The sequence below is a fragment of the Mauremys mutica genome, chromosome 8, assembly GCF_020497125.1.
Source record: "Mauremys mutica isolate MM-2020 ecotype Southern chromosome 8, ASM2049712v1, whole genome shotgun sequence".
In the NCBI taxonomy this organism is placed as follows: Eukaryota; Metazoa; Chordata; order Testudines; family Geoemydidae; genus Mauremys; species Mauremys mutica.
Window position 1 is genome coordinate 35,409,030 of NC_059079.1, and position 19,327 is coordinate 35,428,356.

Here is a 19,327-nt window from a genome sequence, read left to right on the forward strand (position 1 = left end):
ACAACTTCTCCAAAAGCTGTATCTAGTAGAGGTCTGATTAGAAATGTTGCAAAAGTGAAATGACAGTGTAAGAGCAGCAGGAACATTTTCCAGACTGCCCAGGAATGCGGAGAGACTGCCAAAGGAGTAGCTATAGTTCAAAGCAAATACAGCACATTAAGGTTGGGGGAGAACATGAGGAGAGAGACAGGGAAATGAAGTTGACTTCAGGAGACTGTACTGACGCTTCAAATAGTGAGGTGGTGGAAATTTTTAAAACATGAGCATCTGAGGATTCCGTCTTATGATTAAACCCCACCTGGATAGAGAGATTTACACACAGTAATATTTACTGGTGGATGAAAAGACTCCTCTCTGCCTCCACAAACCCCCAGGATCAAATTGAATCCAAGGAATATGGCATCTAGTAGAATGCCATATGGTCAGGCGATTATAGGCCTAGAACAACTCCAAATCTGGCAGCACAACTGCTTGGGCAGCTTCTAAAATGCCAGAAATACTAATTTTTGGAAAAGTAAAAGTAAAAAATGAAGTGTATCAATGGTACCATCTTATGCCAGCTTCTTCAACTACACTACACTGAACTTAGAAATTGCATTATTGTACATTGTGTGGTTGCCATTAAAAAGACCAAAAATTGAATTTATTTATTGAAATTGTCTGTTTAGAATGCTCATCTGAGATTCTACATCTTGATTACGCTGTACTTCCAGTGGCAGTTTAGGTTTAACTGCAATACAAAATAATTTAAGTTGTACTTAACTTGGGTGTATACATTGATCATGTTCAGACTACATAAATGCCACCTAAAGTGTGCAAGAACAAGCAGATACATACATATGGATATTGTTTAAAGATAGTGAGCATGAGGAAAAAGGAAGAGAGATCCAAGAGTAGGGATTCTGCTGCCTTAGGTGAACATCATCAGTGCCTATTAGTCCACAGTTACCTATGCAATCAGTTACTGAACATTTTGAATGACCTGTGTGCCTATTTTGGGTTTTGTCCAAAATCCATTGAAGCCAATGGGAATCAGAGGACATTTAATCAGGCACTTTGCCTATATTGTAGAGCCAGATATTATTTAACATTTTGTAGCATGATAGTGCCAAATGGGAGCAATCTGGTTAGACCCTATAGTGTTGTACAAACAAATAATGACAGTCCTTGCCCCCAGAGTTTACAAATCTCTGAAGTTCTTGACAAATGTACATGACCATTAGATGGATATGTCCATACAATGAAATTGTCCGTGTAACTGATCAAATAAAAAGGCATCTTTCCAAGTTGAAGTGATTGATTTAAAAAAAATGCAGGCTCTGACCCTGTTTCCATTTAAGTTTATAGGAATTTTACTATTGACTTTAATGGAAGGTGATTCCATCTGCAATCTTTAACCTGATAGCTACAAGAATTTTTATAAAGAATTCATGAAATGATTTGCTCAGAGGAAGCTACCTTTTATTTTACTCATTAATCTCTCTGACCCCACAAATGTTCTGTGTTGCTTTGAATTTTCTTTAATATTATACCACAAATTGTTTACTAGGAGAAAATATGAAAGCACTCCAATGCTTCAAGGATTTTATTTCCCCCGCTAGTGTGATTTTTAAATCTGAACTATGCAAAATTACCTAAACTGGTAGATGGCATTCTTGGGTATTAGTTTTTATTTATTAAATGGGTCCTCTTCTACCTGTTTACTAAATAATTGGTCACCTTTTAGAAGTTACTAGGGGATTAAGGCATGCTGTGGAAAACCTAATTGCCCAGAAGTGCTATTTGGACCAGTGTCCTATTTCCCTGTTCAGCAAGCAGGAAGTCTCGGGGAAGGTGTTACTATCAGCATTGAGCTGTTGGATTGGGACTGGGAAAAGTAAAAAGGAGGAGCTAAATGGAATTAGGATAAATGTATGATTCAATTCAATGAGATTTTCTTGTCATGATAAACTAGCCAAGTGTAGCCAGAGTGTAAGAAATCTTTCTTGTACTTCTTTGTATTTGAGATATGAACATAAAAAGTGTTTGTATCTCAATCTCTCCTCTATCACATTTGGGTGCACAATTGTTCTTCTTTGGGATTAGACTACTTTGTGCCTTCCAAATATCCACCTCCAATTCACGATCTAGATCCCGTATTTGGTGAGAATCTGCCTTAGTTTACCACATTTCACTGTGGTGAGATAGTCTGCTAGATAGTTAAGATCACTTACGGGTAATTAAAAGTGGACAAATTTAATCATGGTACAAAACTACTCATTGAAGTGATAGGCAACAGCTGTTATTTTATTATTTAACTCTAGTCTCCCCAGATAAACAGTTATCTACGCCCCTGTTATGTTAAATGCATAGATGCAGAAGAGGTTCCAGTTTGCTCGCAAAAAGCTCTTATTACTAGGATTGCTCTGCTTCTGTAAAATACAACATAAGGAGAGGAGAGCCAAATGTTTGCTTTCTTGTTTAACAGTGCTTACACAGCTTCTAAATATGAATGTAGTCAAAGCTGCTGGCAGTACTCTGCAGCTTGCACTCACAAAATTCTGGGCACATTTGATCTAACTGTAACCCTCTGAGTGAAAGACTCTATAGAGGCAAATGTAAATTCTTTCAGCGAAGTGTCTTTAGAAATCCATGTAGAAAGTTAAATTTATTATTGGGCTTGCTGGTGGATCCACTGACAGGTCAGTAACTGAGTGAGAGTCAGTAGTATACATCCAATTTTTGCATGAAGGGAAACCTTATGCTCTCTTTGCTGACATAATATACTTGGAATTTGAAACAGCTGATGGGAGTGCATAAAGAGTAAACACTGATTTGGGATAACTGTAGAAAAGCTCAAATCAAAACTGGCCTGTGGGCCTGATTTCAGATGGTACAGCAGTAAATATGAGCTGTTCTAGTAGTATGCAGCCAAAGATAGACAAGACACTTCTCATGGTGGCATTTGTGCATTACACAAACCACAACCTTGAGTTTGCTTATTTGCATCTCAAAATAAACTCAACCGTTTTTAAGATAGAGTGAGATAATCTATTTTGAATGATGTTTTCAATTTTTTGGCAACTTCAAGCCCTTGCTGATGCCTCTGAGGTGGCTAAGAGCTAGGTATTCATGATATACTCTGGGCTTGTTTTTCAGGACTGAAGGCAATGATCAAAATTATCATTTGGCTGTTGCCCATATGGGGATTTATAGAAATTGACTCAGAGCCTGATGTAGTATGAACAATAGGCATTCTTAAGGAGATTAAGAGAAGCAAATTTATGGGCACACTGTTTGTTGTTTTTAAGATAGGCTTAATCACAATTATGACTGAAATCTCCCTCTCACATTTTAAAGAGAAGATCTGTTCGAAGTTTTGCAAAAGCTAGAAAGTGCTATACTGGAATTCAGTAATGAAAGACAGACTTGGCCCTTATATCTGAAATACACTTAAGGATAGCAAATTTCTAGGGTTAACTATTTCTGTATCTTTAGAGGTAAAGCTGCAGAAAAATCAGATATGTATGTTTAAAGCTGCCATTGAAATTATGGATGCCAGATTTACCAAGCAACAGTAGCAAGCATTCACATGATTTCAGTGGTTTAACTCCACATGGGTCTCATGGGGGGAAATTGATCTATTAGGATTGCTAGAGCACTTCATACAGATATTGACTGAGGAGGAAAAGGAGAGTGCCCTGCTTTAAAATTTCATTTTAAATACCATGAACTTCACAACAAATGACAATGCATTTGCCTGTCTAACAAAGCTTTTGGAGGGAGATTTTCAAAGGCACAAATGAGAGTAAGGCACCTAACTATTCTTTGTGCCTTTAAAAATCTCCCCCTTAACCACCAGGACACCTGAGATTTAGGGTCTATTGCTGTTACAGGAAATTTTGTCCTTCAGTGGTAGAACATGGGTTTGCTACAATTAACTTAAGTCCAGCCTATTCTCATATATGTAGCAAGGCACGCTCCAAGACTTGATGCAGATAGTAAAGGCCAAAGTAATAGCTTTCTAGTCCCATCAGTCTGTTCTCTGCTGGTATTAAGAGTGACTTAGAAACAGACAGATTTATGGTAAATAAGGATGCTTATAGAAGTGGCGAGGAGCATGAAGGTCTGATTCTCTTGTTTCAAAGCCTGTGGAGTGGAGTATTTTAGGCTAGCTCCCTTTGCTTATCCTACGGGATTAGAGCTTTTATTAATTTTTTTTAAATAAAAGGGGTATCAAGTACAAGTTTTTAAAATAACACCATCAACTTAAAAATCACACTTCTGTCTCAAATTTGTAATACCCAAGATTTCTATAACTAAGGTTAGAGGGGAAATCATTTTTCAGTTTCTTTACTTTGTTTACTTGACAGCACTTTTTGTACAGACAGTTTAATTCTTTTAAAGATAGTCTGTTTTCACCTTGGTGTATTTGTAGCTCTTCCTCACAGCAAAAAAGATGAGACTTTTTCTTTTATATATATTTTTAAAAGTGATTAAAATGGCAACAATTGGTAAGGGAACTTGGGTAGGTATACCACCTGACACTCCTTCTAACTCAATTTTTCAAACTTCCCACATTTCAAATTGTGGTAGTGTTCTTTTAATGAGATCGGTTACTACTGGAACTTGATCTTCTTATAAACAAACTACTTTTAATTTTAATGGGTTTATTGGACAGTTATTCTTACCAAAAATGGATAATTGTGAAACATATTTGTAATTTGAATGTGTAAAGCATGTTTCTTGACTTTCTCCTGTTGCATCTAGCAGTATATTGACCATTTTCCTTGGTAAGTCATTGGTGGGCAGTCTTATAGTCTCATTAGTTTTGAATCCCTCTCTTCCTGCTCCATTTATATATCTAGGTTTGGGGAGGGATAGCTCAGTGGTTTGAGCATTTGCCTGCTAAACATAAAGTTGTGAGTTCAGTCCTTGAGGGGACCACTTAGGGATCTAGGGCAAAAACAGTACTTGGTCCTGCCTAGTGAAGGTAGGGGGCTGGACTCAATGACCTTTCAGGGTCCCTTCCAGCTCTATGAGATAGGTATAGTTCCATATACAGGAATAAAATTGGAGTTGGGGGAAGAGGTAGTAGTAGTCTTTCAAGCTCTATCTTCAAACTAAGCACCTACGTGAGACACCAAATTGCAGTGCTACTCACAGTTGCTTGTAATCATTCTTCCGTTGTGAACTCCACTGTGCTCATTGAGCTTGGGTCACCCCTTGGTGAAGCTTGAATATGCCTACAGGATGTAGTGGCTCCCTCAGCTTACCTCCTTCATGGATGTATGTGTGTCACAATTTGCTTGTGACACCAAACTGAGATATCTCATGCAGTAAATTGTGCAGATCTGTAATCCTCCCACTCCTTTCTTACATGAGCAAGAAAATAGTTAATAATGTTGACATTTAAATGATCATCTCAGGAATCTGAGGCAATGTCTATATTAGGAGTGCTTTCCTGGAGTAGGAATACTATACTATACCAGCAAAGCGCTCTTACAGTAGGCGCAACTATACAGGCAAAGCTGCAGTTTGTACTGGAATAGTAAAACTGCTCCCTACAAACAAAACCAACTGTACTGCTAAAAGCAAATTTCTTTTGGTATAACTGCACCTGCACTAGGGGCTTCTGCTGTCATGGCTATATGTCAATCAGGGATCACACCTCTTCACTCGCCTTGACCAATATAACTATGCCAACAGAAGTTACTCCTGGGGGAATTCTGTGCCAAAAAATTAAAATGTCTGTGCACAATATTTTAAAATTCTGCATATTTTATTTGTCAAAATAACACAATATAATCATGCCAGTTTCAATTATTTTGGTAATTTATTTCAAAATACCTGTCAACAACTATATCTGTAACAATACAGACAACAAAAAAGATTCAGGAAATGTTTTTTGACAAATAGATTCCTTACTAGGTATATTAATACAGAACTTTGAGTAATAATTCATTTAAACTACAATACAGAAACATATTTCCCACATCCTTCAGAAGCAGTGTAAATGTTGGGGAGTCAGGGGTATGGAGGAGCTGAGGGAAAGGGAAGTAATTTATGGGAAGGAGCCTGGGAGTGAAAGTGAGGGTTGTTGGGAGAAATATGAAGAGTTTTTTTTTGGGGGGGGGGGGATTGTTAGGCTGTTGGGGAGCTCCCCTGCCCATGCAGACCCTGGCTGACCCCTACCCTCTCCCATTCAGTCAGGCACATCTGGCCCTGTCCCCATGTGTCCCTTCCTCCCTGCCCCCCAATCCCCATGTGTCCCTGCAACCCTCCACTCAGCTACCCCCCCGTCCCCATGTGGCTCTGCCCCCACACCCCCACTCCCATTCAGTCCTCACTCCAGTCTGTTTCTTCCACTAGCCCTTCTGAACCCCAGTCTATGTGACCTCCCAGCAGCCCCTTGTGCTCTGCGCTGTCTCCTGCCCCCAATATCCTGTGCCTCCTTACCTGGCCCCACGGACAGTGCATGGTGAGGAATGCAGCCTCTGCTCTTTCCCTATCCGCTGCTGACTGCTACGGCCTGTGAGTGGTAAGCCAGCTGCCTCTGTTCTGGTGCCACAGCAGCCTCTCATGAGCAAAAGGCATAACTGCAGAGCCTCTCTGGCAGAATGTATTTTCTGCAGAGAAAAAAAAATTGCAGGGCACATGAGTTGTGTGTGTGCACAGTGGTGCAGAATTCCCCAGGAGTAAGAAGCCTGTAGATGTAGCCTGAGTGAACATCTCATTGCGATGAATGTGGTGTGCATGTCTTTCTGAGTTATTGTTCCAGGCTGTCTGTAGGCTCTAGTAGACATCACTGTACTAGTTACAGAGTTCAGATTTTTTAATTTTTCTTTGCAGTCATAACAGTGAAAGCCTTAATCCAGTGGTCCCCAACGTGGTGCCCGTGGGCACCATGGCGCCCGCTGGGGCATTTATGTGCGCCCGCCTAGTGCCCAGCAGGGGAGAGAAGCCACGGCCCCGCGTCTGCCGGGGACAGAGAACTCAGGCTGCGAGCGCGGTGTTCTCTGTTCCCGGCAGGCACGGGGCCTGCCTAGTGCCCAGCAGGAGAGATAAGCCACGGCCCCGCGCCTGACGGGGACAGAGAACTCCAGGGCTGCAGGCTGTGGGCGCTGGTGTTCTCGGTCCCTGGCAGGTGCGGGGCCGCGGCTTAAGCCAGAGAAAAGCCATGGCCCCGCGCCTGCCAGGGACCAAGAACTCCAGGGCTGCGGGCGCCAGTGTTCTCTGTCCTCGCGGCTTCTCTCCAGCTTCTCTCTGGATTCATATACTATGTTATATTAAATATGTTGTTTTTCATATTATTTAACGTACAAACACCAAATAAGCCTTGAAAAACTGTTGGTGCCCGCCACACTCTTCTGAAAACATGAATGTACTACTGGCCACAAAAAGGTTGGGGACCACTGCCTTAATCTATTTTTTTAAACTGAATACTGAGATTCTGGAGAAATAGGTAATAGCCTGAGTACTGACTGAATCTGAGCCCTGACATACATAATCACATTAGCAGATGTTTTGGCAAATTTCAAAGCAATTGGTGAGACATCAAACCCATATGAATCATAAGGAAGTCACCCACTACACTAGGTCAGAGAGCCTATCCCAAAATTGAGAGATTTGGTATCAAGGAAGAGGCTTTCCTGAGTGCCTCTGAGACAACAGCCATGCTTCCTCTTTATAGGACTACTAGATGAGGAATACTTGTGTTTCTGGTTTGGCATACACAATGAAGTAGGTCATGACTGATCCATATTTTTCCTCAAAACAAATGTATTCAAGTGGGTGGCCTTAACCGAGGATGAAAGTTGCCTCCTAAATGAGAGGACTCTGGTCATTCCTGTTGACTGCTGGTAAGGCTAGAACCAGAATATTCTATAGCTATTTTTGGTGTATTCTGTTACTAGTCACACTTAACTATATAGGGTAAAATGCATCATCTAGTTGCATTCTCTTTACTGCTTTACACTAAAACTTTTTCACCAGCAAGAAAGTGATTGGGATAGTTTTCTTCTTCCATAGAAATATTTTGGCATTCAAAATGCTAAGTGCTCAATGCACCACTTCCACATTGTCCTTCTCTCATTTCTTTTTAAACTCCCCCTCAAAAAATATCCCCCCAAACTGGCAGGTGTGTTGATTTCAGCACAAGATTTTGTGGCTTGTGTACTTGGATTTTTTCTGTAACTTTTATAACTACTACTACATTGTTAAATAGGGATCTCTCTTTGGTATAAACATAAGGTAAATACTATCTCTCACTTCTCAACCTGAAACTTCATCTGAAATGTAGTAGAATAGCAGTGTACCCACAACCAATACCAACCAATGTAATGTGTTTTGATTTCCTAGTGATAATTTAACTATGTTCAGTTACACTTTACATGTTACTCTATCATAGTAGTGACCTAATTATTAAATTAAGAAATAGTACCTAGAGAATTCATCATAACAATTTTTCATACTACATGCATAAGTGCAAGGGGAAGAATTGGTTCCTTATGTAAAACTCTGCGTCAACCTCTCCTGCTTCGAAGCATTAAATAAGCTGCCCACTTCCACTTGTCTGCGAGAACGGAATAGAGCTGAGGAAGCAGTTACACAAATGAGCGGTTTCTTCGGCTATTTTAGGTCCTAGGGGCTGGGCTACTGGTCAGGGCTTTGTAAATCCACGAACAGTATTGTCATTTTCCAGACTGAAAACAAAAGCAAAGGCTAGTAGGGCAGGAAATCCAGCTGTGCAGTAAACACCAATTTAAAAAAGCGCGGAGGGGAATGAAGAGATCACTCAAGTCAGGCCTCGGGGATCCGCAGCTGAAGGAAGTAACCGGGCGGCCCCGGCTGTTAGCGGGCGGGCCGCAGCCTGACACCACTTGGGAACAAAGGGAGGTGTTTACATGACACTCCTTTTCAAGGGGCCAGTGCTCAAGCCGACCACCTCCTCGCCGGCTGCTGGGTCTCCTAGAGCCGCCCCGCCCCCGCCACCGCTGAGCGGCTCACCCGAGCAGAGGGGACGGGGCACCGCGCAGGGGCACCTACTGCTCCATAGGCCCGCCCCCCTTTTCCTGTTGGCGCATGCGCAGATTGAGCGGCGCGTGACGGCTCGCGCGAGAAGCCGGGGCGCGTGTTGGGCTCTGCTTGCCCCGGTGAGCGGCCGGGTGCGTTGGATGCTGAGGTACCGGGGCTGGACGGGCGCGTGGGCCGCTCTCCGGGGAGAGGCGCGGGCCGGGCGGTGCGGGGGCCAGGCAGGAGGCGGCCCTGACCTTGCCATGGTCCCGCGGGGAGGAGCGGAGGCCGCTGGGCTCGGGAGGCCGGGCACCCCCGTGTTCCTGCCGCCGACCCGAGCGGACTCGGGGCTCTGGACACTCCTACTTCGCGGGCCCCCTCGCCGCGCCGCCGGGCCGGCAGGGCACCGCCCGCAGGAGACCCGCTCTGTGACCTCTGCCCCTCGGGCTCCCTGAGCCGCGCTTGTGTTGGGGTTCGGGGCTGTCTGCGCCGCGCCCCCGGGCAGCCGGGGCTCTCGCCTCCCGCACGGCACTGCGGGGGGCGCCCCTCTGCGGAGCGGCTTAGGGCCCCACTCAGACCTGCGCTCCCGCCTGTTCAAGCTAGGCCTTGGGTCACGGCTGGGTGTGTACGGCCCCATCACCGTAGTATCCAGGCACCTGCTGGAGACCCGCACACTTGTTCTCCTACCAGCCCAAGGAGGTAGAGAAGTATCTTCCCCATTTTACAGCTGGGGACCCGAAGTGCAGAAAAATCAAGTGATTTGTCCAAGGTCATCCAAAGTCTGGCAGAATTAGGAGTTGAATGCAGATCTCCCAAATCCATGTACAGTGCTTTAATCTCAAAACTGTTGTTCTTTTCAAATTAGGCTATAGTCTTGTGAAGGTAGAATTTAACCTTACACAAAGAATTAAACAAGCAGTTTTGTTGCTATAGGAAATAGCATAAAATTCAGTTCACACTCTGTTACAAGTATTAATTAGTTCATTCAGGTCTAAAAAGAACAGCAAAAGGAATTATTTTTGTCACCAGATTTGGTACATGTGGCAGTATACACAGAGGAAACAGATGGCTTGCCTAAGGAGATGCTATTTTTAAAGATACTCTTCAGAGTATACCCACAGGTACTGGAGGTCACATGGTAATTTGGGGCAGAACCGGACTATAACCCAAGCTGCTTGACTGTCATAAAAATAAAATAGTTCTGATATTTTTTTGTTGAAGACTGAAGGACTTGGAATAACATTTTACTTTGCTCTGATATAGCTCTGTAGATATATTCTTGGACATTTGCTAAAAAGCCAGATATTTTGCTGGTGTTCATGAATTCATCATTAATTGTAAATGCCGAATGTTTAACTATTTATATATGCTGACTATCCTATGCCTGTTTTTTACTTTAATTTATTTTTAGTGACTTGTTGTGGAAAATGTATTCATGGTTATGTTTTAGTAAGAATTGCCTATGATTTTGTCTTTTTTAGATGTACAATTTTTTCTCTTCAAATCCAATCTAAAATTAGAAGTTGTGATGGGTTTGTCTGCTTCATCTCCATCGGTTGCCGTTCAGTCAGCAAATGTATCTGTACACCCTCAGACAGCATCTCCACCTTCAGAATGTCCCATGCATCAGGAAAAAATGGAAGGTAACTACCTACCAAAATGGAGTGAAACAAAATCTAAGCCTCAGAAAAGTGCTTTGAAAGATATTTGGCAAGGAAGGAAAGCTGTTTATCAGCAATGGAGTATTAGTATGACAAGTGTCTTCCTTCACAAAAAGGCAACTTGCAAGTAGTTTTACTTTTAAAGGTAAAGGGGTGTGAGTTTCTTACCAAGCTGTTTTACCAGCTAAAGTGATAATTCAGGATTAGATGTGTCAGACATCTAAAGTTGTATTTCTTACATTGCTATAGTTGTTATTCGTGTCCTCAACTACAGAACTCCGAACTGAGGTCTTGGAAGATAAGAGCTGATTCCCAAATACATTCTTAAAATGTGTAGGCATATACTCTTTAAGTCTAGCTAGTCTCAGTGACCTGAGATCTTTTAAACTGTAAATGCCAAAAGGTTCTTTAACTTAATTTTAAAGTTTGGGGTTCCACAGTTAGTCATTATAACAAGCAGAACATTATAACATTATAGGACATGCAGAAGACTAGGTTCAAACAGCAATATTTGCCTAGCTGTGTTGCATACCCTGTAGTCTTATGTATATACTGTTGCACACATTGTTAGACTACCATTTAATCAGAAAAACAGAAGCAGAAAATACAGTATGTTGCAAAGCAGCAGAGTTGATTTTCTTGTTTTCCCCCAAACCTTTTGCATTTCTTGACTGTTGGTAACTAACGATGAATCTTAAGTTGCACAGTTTTTAGAATTCTTAAAGGTAATTAAAGATCTTTAATGTGGTCTTGGCATTTAAGATGCCTCAAATGCTGTGGGATGTAGAAATATATGTGCCTTCTCTGAAATTCTGTCTGCTTTCCTATAACTTCCAGGGCAAATTTGACACCCTTAGAGAATTTGGATGGCTACAAAGTGTGGAAGCCAGGAAATAATTAATAAGGATTTGAAGGGGATTTTAATGCATGTTAGTTAGCAAGAGTCAGGCCATACTGTAACCCTAATGACGTGAGACTTGTAGAAGCAAGGATAGTGCGAGGCGAGAGGACAAGAACTGTGTACAAAGTTATTATGACCTTGCAACAGTCTAACCAAATATGTAGTCTTGTTTTTCTTAGGAGTGAGACAAATAAGATAGCAGAAAAGCTTATGTATAAACAAAATGTATTTGTTGCTTTTTACCGTCTGTATTATTGCTAGAAATTGTCTGTAACAAAGGTATAAAGCTTGCTGTAATTGTTTACCAGTTGAGAGACCTGTCCGGAACTGGGGTGACCCTGTGTCCTATGGCACTCTCTCCCTCCATTGTAATTACTGGAGAAATAATAAAGTATTTGATTTTGCTGCACCCAAACAAAAAGTGAGAACTGAGTTTTTCTCCGACAAAAGTTTGGGGGAAAACATCCCAATAAATGTCATGTTTGAGCAGAAACAAGCATGAAAACATCAGTCCAAAATAAAGTGGTTTTGAAAGATTTGAATATGTGGAAAAGAAATACAATTCAAGTTCCAGAAGAATTTCTATTGGTCACTACTAGGCACTTGCAATAATTCTGGGAGTACTGTTTTTAAGGAAAGTTCATCACAGTAATTTACAGATTCTCCATGAAGTTAATGACCTGCTCTGTTACATCAAGTGATCACAAATTAGTGTATTAACTCTTCTCTATTAAGTCTGTTTTTTTTTCATCATTCCCTCCTTAGGCCCAGATCCTGCAATCTCATCTGCACAGGCAGACCTGTAGAGAGTCTGAACTAAGTCAGTGGGGCTCCACGTAGGGTCTGGGATTTCAGGAACAGGGTTTTTGTTGTATATGGATGTAAAAAAATAAGGTTAATTATTTTCAAGTTGCTTGGTGTCAGTATTTAACAAGAGACTTTTGTGTGTTACTTATCAGATGAAATCTGTAGATATCATTCTCTTAGGAATCGTCAGATTACTTAAGCAAAAGCTGCAAAATTTATTATTAGCAATTTAAATTCAAGAGGCATGTTAAAACTACAAGCATAGGAATGGAAAAAATACCAATTCTTTGACTGACAAGAGTTCTTGTGTCTAATTGAAACTGTCAATATTATATTGCTGTCCCTTAAAAAATAAGAAATAATATCCTCTTGTTAAGAGGAGGTTGGAACCATTGCTCAGCTGAAAAGAGCAAAATGAGGGGGAGGGTTTGGTTTGTATTTACATTGTGGTTTGCTGAGCTCTCAGAGAATTGACTTGCACACCATGTTCTTCCCTTTCTAAGTCCCATTACATTTGATTATGAATTGTATTTTTGTACTAATGCGTGGTTTAATGTTATCTTTATTTCAGGTTGTCCAATGCACATGAGATCTCCTGACCAAGGTGCTGAGAACCAAAATAATAATGTTCCTGCACATCAAGAACGAGCATATGAATATCTGGAGTGTCCTATGAAATCTAGTACATCTCAAATGAAAGATGACATAGATTCTAGAAATATGGTAATTTTTATATAGTCTGTGTCTTCTTAAGACCCGTTCCCTTCTAAAATGACTATGTAAACGAGATCTCAGTAGTAGCACTGGATCAGAGAAAAGAACTGTTGATGTTAAAGCTGTTCTGTCTTTTAATACTGAATTTCCCGGTCATATATTTGTGTTGCGAATACACTTGAAGAGAAACTGCTGAATAGTAAGGCCTAAAATTTGATCTACTTTTAAAATCATTCCACTTGGGTAAGGAATGCCCTCGCAATTATAAATGTCTACTTAACAACAAAGACAAGATGGCCCAAATAGCAGTGGCTCTGTGTATGTTAAGGGTTCATTTAATATTTCCAAGGCTGACAGGGATGTGAGCACTGTGGTGTGTTGAATGATGAGCTCTAACTGATGGAATTGCTCAGTTGGGTCTTTTGCAGGGCCTCAGCAAGATTCCCTCTGTTTAAAGTAAAACTCTGATGTAGAGCTTTGGGTTTAAAGAGGAGAAAAAGGACATATGGCAGTCTTAGGCATGGATGAGGAGTACCAACTTTAGAAGAGTTATTTCTTCAGAGGGCCATGCTTTTTGATGTCTGTAGCAATTGTGTAGTTATACTGTCATTGTTTTGTAAAAAATACTATGATATATCAAAACACTTTTGGCTCTGAGATTTTGTTAAAGTAATCATTTGTGTTTAGATGCCACCACCTAATCAAATGCCATCCCTGAATCAACCATTTCCACTATCAACTATCAGAGAAGAGTCTTCTATTCCTAGAGCGCATTCAGAACAAAAATGGGTTTATCCGTCAGAGCAAATGTTTTGGAATGCTATGCTAAGGAAAGGGTAAGTACTGGGTAAAATCAGTTTAGAATGTGTGCTAGCCTGAAGACTGCAAAATAACTCATTATGTGTTGATATTGTAGGCATTTAATTAAGGGGTTGATGAGCTCCAGGTAGTAATCAGTCAGCTTGTTCAGAGAAGTCCGTATCCTTTTAAAAAGTTTTCCAAGGAGTAAAATCGGTCTTAAAAACTTGGTCACTAGTTAAAAAAGACTTAAAAAAAAAAATCCATAAAGTTCCACCATTGTGAACATAAGATCAGGTCCATTGGTGTTAGCAACATGGAACCCCTCATGTAGACAAGGCTTCTGTGTCTGTCCATATCATAAAACCAGTTAGACATTCACTAAACAGGTTAAGATAAAATGATGTTAAAAATGTTGGTGGCTGCAGGAGCTTTGCTTATAACTATAGGTTGCCTAGTGTTGACTAGTATAGAAATTAAAATGGTTTTAGCAATAGTGCAATTTCTGTGTGTGTGGTTTAAAAAAACGTCTAGACAAGGCCTGAATGAAGGCTCTTAGCCTAAAAAACGCTTTGGATCAGTAATGGGAGTGAGACAAAACTCACTTTTTTTTTTTTTTCATACAACTAATACATGTTTAAAGTGTGTTCTTGTTGAAACTCATTTAAACTTATCTTTTTGAAGGTCCAATTGATGATAAAATACCGTAGTTATTATTTATAGCACTATATTCAAAGTCGTAAAACTTTAGTCCATTTATTATAAACCATCTTAACACTAATGCCTTGACCCTGCAAACCCGTATGCAGATATTTAACTTTACACACATGCTTAAATGTAAGATCATGTATATGTGTGTGCTGGATTAGGGAATAAGAGTTATTTGTACATGACTCTTGCATAATTTTTTTTCTTTATCTAATACATTTATCTATCGAAAATGAATTTGGGTTGCATCCTACACTAAATTTTCTAAGCATTGTGAAATGTAAACTAACTCTAGATAGCTTTGTCAACACATTCCAATACCATGACTTAGCTCATGCTGTTTGTTTGTGCAAACTATAATTTGTACATAAAAGTTAAGTAGTTAAGAGGACTTAAGCAGGGGACTGGAAGCTAGCAATGCATGACTTCTGACTCTGACAGAGTTACTCTGTATTCTTGGGGCAGATCTTTTACCTCTCAGGGGAGATGGGGAATTTAAGCTCCAATATTTGTAAAAAAAAATTCCAAAATATTGTTCCTTTCTTAGATGGAGGTGGAAAGATGATGACATAAACCCCAAAGATATGAGTAATATTATCAAGATTCACAATCAGAACAATGAGCAGGCTTGGAAAGAGATTTTAAAGTGGGAAGCTCTTCATGCTGCGTAAGTACGTTTGAGATAAAAACAAATTGTTTTAGTTCTTGCTACTGTAAGTCTTTTTAAAAGTCGGAATGGTTTCAATTTATCCAGAAAATGACCTGATATTTATAATTCTAAGACTGAGACTTGTGGTGTTTTTTTTTTTTTTGGATGTAGTACCAAAATCCCTTAGTTAGGAACAAAGGTTTAACAAGATCCAGTGACTGAAAGTTTGTCAGCAACGTTTTAAAACTGGAAATAAGATGAAAATTTTTAATGGGTTAACTAACAATTGGAACATATTATCAAGGATGGGGTAAATTCTCTATCACCTGGACTCCTCAAATCAAGATGATTTATCTTTCTAAAAGATATACTGTAGTTCAGCCACAGGATGGGGAGCTACATGCAGGAATCACTGGTGAAATTCTATGACCTCTGATATGCAGGAGATGAGACTAGATGATCATAAATGTCTTTCTGGCCTTCAAATATATTGTATTAAATTATCATACATCTGAGATGCACTTTGTGCAGGATATTGGTGGCTGAGGCTATCTGAAAGCTGGTTACAGATCCCATCATGTGTGTCCATATGCTCCAGTCTCTCAGAGTAAGTTAGAATAACCTTGGGGCTGCTTTAACTTGTGCTGGCAATATATGGTCATAAGACTGGGCATACGGGGTCAGACCAATGGTCCATCTAGCCCAGTATCCCATCTTTTGATGGTGGCCAATGCTATTGCTTCAGAGGGAATGAACAGAACAGGGAAACTATCATGTGATCCAGTCCCAGTATGTGGCAGTCAGAGGCTTAGGGACACCCAGAGCATGGGGTTGCATCCCTGACCATCTTGTCTAGTAGCCATTGATGAATCTTTCGTCCATGAAGTTATCTAATTTATTTTTTTGAACCCAGTTATACTTTTGTCCTTCAGAACATCCCCTGGCAGGAAGATTGACAAATTAGCTGTGTGTTGTGTGAAGAAATATCTCCTTATGCTTGTTTTTATATCTGCTGCCTATTAATTTAATTGGGCAACCCCTAGTTTTTGTGCTCTATGAAGAGTAAATAACACTTTGTTATTCACTTTCTCCACACCATTCATGATTTTATAGACCTCTATCATATTCTCTTCTCCCTCCCCGCCCCCCCCCCCCCCCCCCGGAACCATATGTCATCTGAGAATCAGCAGAGCTCCACCTCACCATCTCCCTCTGACACACCCTCTACACTGGGGTGAGCCACTGCTTGGTGCAAGATCCAACTCTGCCATTTTTACATCAACTGAGAGCTTACCCTGCTGTGGGTAATGCTTGGCCCACAATCTCCTTCTACACTTTAGTGGTCTATTCAGAAAAGAAAATCTAGACCAGTGTGATCCCATTGGCCAGAAATGATCTCTAGTGTTTTCTTCCGTAATGGGTACTCTTATTGCTGGCCTCCCCGCTGGAGATACCGATTTAGATGTGAAAGTAACAGTGTGACCTAACATATTTACTGAGAGCTTACTGCTGACTTGTAAATCTATTTTAAAAGAACTGTTTTATTATTTGAATAACTGATTTTTACCACACCTTTTTCTAATAAACAATTTATGTATCAGTAAAACAAGTTCTTAAACTGTACATTATCTGTCTTAAAACTGAAAGTGTCTTTTTAATTGCCTAAAATATATTTAGGGAATGCCCATGTGGACCATCGTTGATCCGGTTTGGAGGTAAAGCTAAGGAGTATTCACCCAGAGCCAGAATACGCTCATGGATGGGGTACGTTTGCAGGACCAGAAATTTGTGGGTTTTTTCCTTGTATGTTGGAATGTGATGTAGAAGTAGATTTTTTTTTAAAATGTTTTAGAACTACAGTTTCAACCTGTATTTACCAGAAAAGCAGGATTTTTGAACACATATTGTCATAAAATAACCTATATAATACATATGACTTGTGCCCATTTTATGAAATGTCATCTTGATTTAATAGCTGGTATTAATTTACTGAATTCTCTTTCCAGATATGAACTTCCTTTTGACAGACATGATTGGATTATTGATCGTTGTGGGAAGGAAGTCAGATATGTTATTGATTATTATGATGGTGGTGAAGTAGATAAGAATTATCAGTTCACCATCTTGGATGTCCGTCCTGCATTTGATTCTCTCTCTGCTGTGTGGGACAGAATGAAAGTAGCTTGGTGGCGTTGGACTTCATAACTACACTGAAACTGTATTTTCTCAAATTGAAGATGAGCTGCCATTTGAACTTTAAATAAAGATCATAGTAACTGTGCTTATCTTCATTAACCAACAGTGTCCTTATCTCTGGGGGGAAACACTATGCAGTTTGTATGTACAGATACTTTATACCATCTATAATTTAAAAGTAAAGTACATGCTTTTCTCTTTCTAGGTTTATTTCAGTGTTCAAGTTCCCTCATAGCTGGAAAATCTTGTGTGTACTTTAGTCAATTAAATCTAAACTACATAAGATTAGTGACTCTCACAAAGTGCCAGGCACAATGGAGCCTGACCCTGATTGAGCCTTTAGGCACTACTACAATATAGATAACAAAAGTGGGAGTTTTGTAAATAGTTTTTATTTGGTCATTAAAAGTGGTACATGGATACCATGATCGTGGGTGTGGTGTAAAAGTCTAGGTAGATAATTTATTGTTGCAAACTAATTTATATATAGTCCATATCTAAATCTGAGATTATTTCAGTTGGACTAACCTGTTTAAATAAAAAATATGGCATGTGAATATTTTTAAAGGTATGTTAAACTGAAACTAATGTAGGAAGAGTTGTGCCATTATTTTCAACAGACTTTTTCTAAAAGAAAAGCAATTAATAATTTGAAACAGTGTGATGGTTACTTTTTCTTTTAAAATGACGCTTCTGTATTGTATTCCAAAAAGCAGGAAATAAAATGGACATTTCAGAGTAGTTCAGTTTCATTTTTGAAGTTATGAAAAATCCATAGTGTTTGAGTTAATTGAATATATATTTAAAAGCCTATTGTCTTCAGTGGGTGTTACATGGACACAGTGAAAAGCAGAATTAAGTCTTGTGTATGAAATTTTAATTTTTGTGGCAAGTAACTGCCTCTCAAAGAAAAGATGATAATTGGACAGTGTTCAGTTTTCACACATTTTGTGGAATATAGTGTTAAATTTAAAATTTCTAGGCAGTGTTTTGCAGATTTGGTAGACAGTAAATTACTGTATGCTGAAATGTGTTGTCATGTAAAAGGTATACATGTAGAGTATCAGAAATGTTAAGCTATTGATTTGACTTGCTGTTCTTGCTATCATAACATAGATATTTAAAATTACTTATTGCATATAGTGTAGCAATTTGAACAATCTTACATGTGTATAATAAGGGAAATTACTTTGTAATAGTTTTCTAACTTGATATTCCCTGTAAATCATACTTCAGGGTTCTGTGGCACCAGGAGCTCAGTGTGAAGCTTAAATTAATCCTCCCTTCCCTCCTATGTCTATTCTTGAGACTGATCCATCCATGCATGTTACTTTGGATTTGGTAGGAGTAAATGAATACTGTATTCTACTCCTTCTAGTGGGAAATTTCTCCAATATGTACATAATCCTAACTTTTGGATGAAGGGCTGTGTGTAATTGGATTTATATAGGGAACTACCTTCAGAGAGCTGCTTTGCAATAAACTGACTTTCACTTCATGAGGAAGTAATCTCATATAGCTCCTACTTTGAAGGTTGTTGTGGAGACCACCTTTCTTGTCCAGAGGAAAAATTCCCCCTTCAGAGGTTTCCAGAAAGTATTGCATAGCCTAAAGTCTAACATTACTGAGGTGCTTTTCATAGAATCATAGAATCTCAGGGTTGGAAGGGACCTCAGGAGGTCATCTAGTCCAACCCCCTGCTCAAAGCAGGACCAAACCCAACTAAATCATCCCAGCCAGGGCTTTGTCAAGCCTGACCTTAAAAACCTCTAAGGAAGGAGATTCCACTACCTCCCTAGGTAACCCATTCCAGTGCTTCACCACCCTACTAGTGAAAAAGTTTTTCCTAATATCCAACCTAAACCTCCCCCTCTGCAACTTGAGACCATTACTCCTTGT

General features: G+C 39.9%; 1 protein-coding gene across 5 annotated transcripts; it reads left to right on the top strand.

Annotated features, from left to right (window-relative positions):
* The first annotated feature begins 8,986 nt into the window (after positions 1-8,986).
* Positions 8,987-19,059, top strand: LOC123375880 (holocytochrome c-type synthase). Of its 5 annotated transcripts, none has more exons than XM_045027246.1 (7): positions 8,987-9,134; positions 10,476-10,637; positions 12,935-13,086; positions 13,765-13,913; positions 15,131-15,250; positions 16,910-16,996; positions 17,239-19,059. In XM_045027246.1, exons 2-7 carry the CDS (start codon positions 10,523-10,525, stop codon positions 17,435-17,437), a joined length of 822 nt encoding a protein of 273 aa, XP_044883181.1. In that variant the 5' UTR covers positions 8,987-9,134; positions 10,476-10,522; the 3' UTR covers positions 17,438-19,059. The 5 variants fall into 5 exon arrangements, with proteins under 5 accessions (XP_044883181.1, XP_044883182.1, XP_044883180.1 ...); XM_045027247.1 differs by having other exon boundaries at positions 9,004-9,146; XM_045027245.1 differs by having other exon boundaries at positions 9,008-9,163.
* The last annotated feature ends 268 nt before the right edge of the window (positions 19,060-19,327 follow it).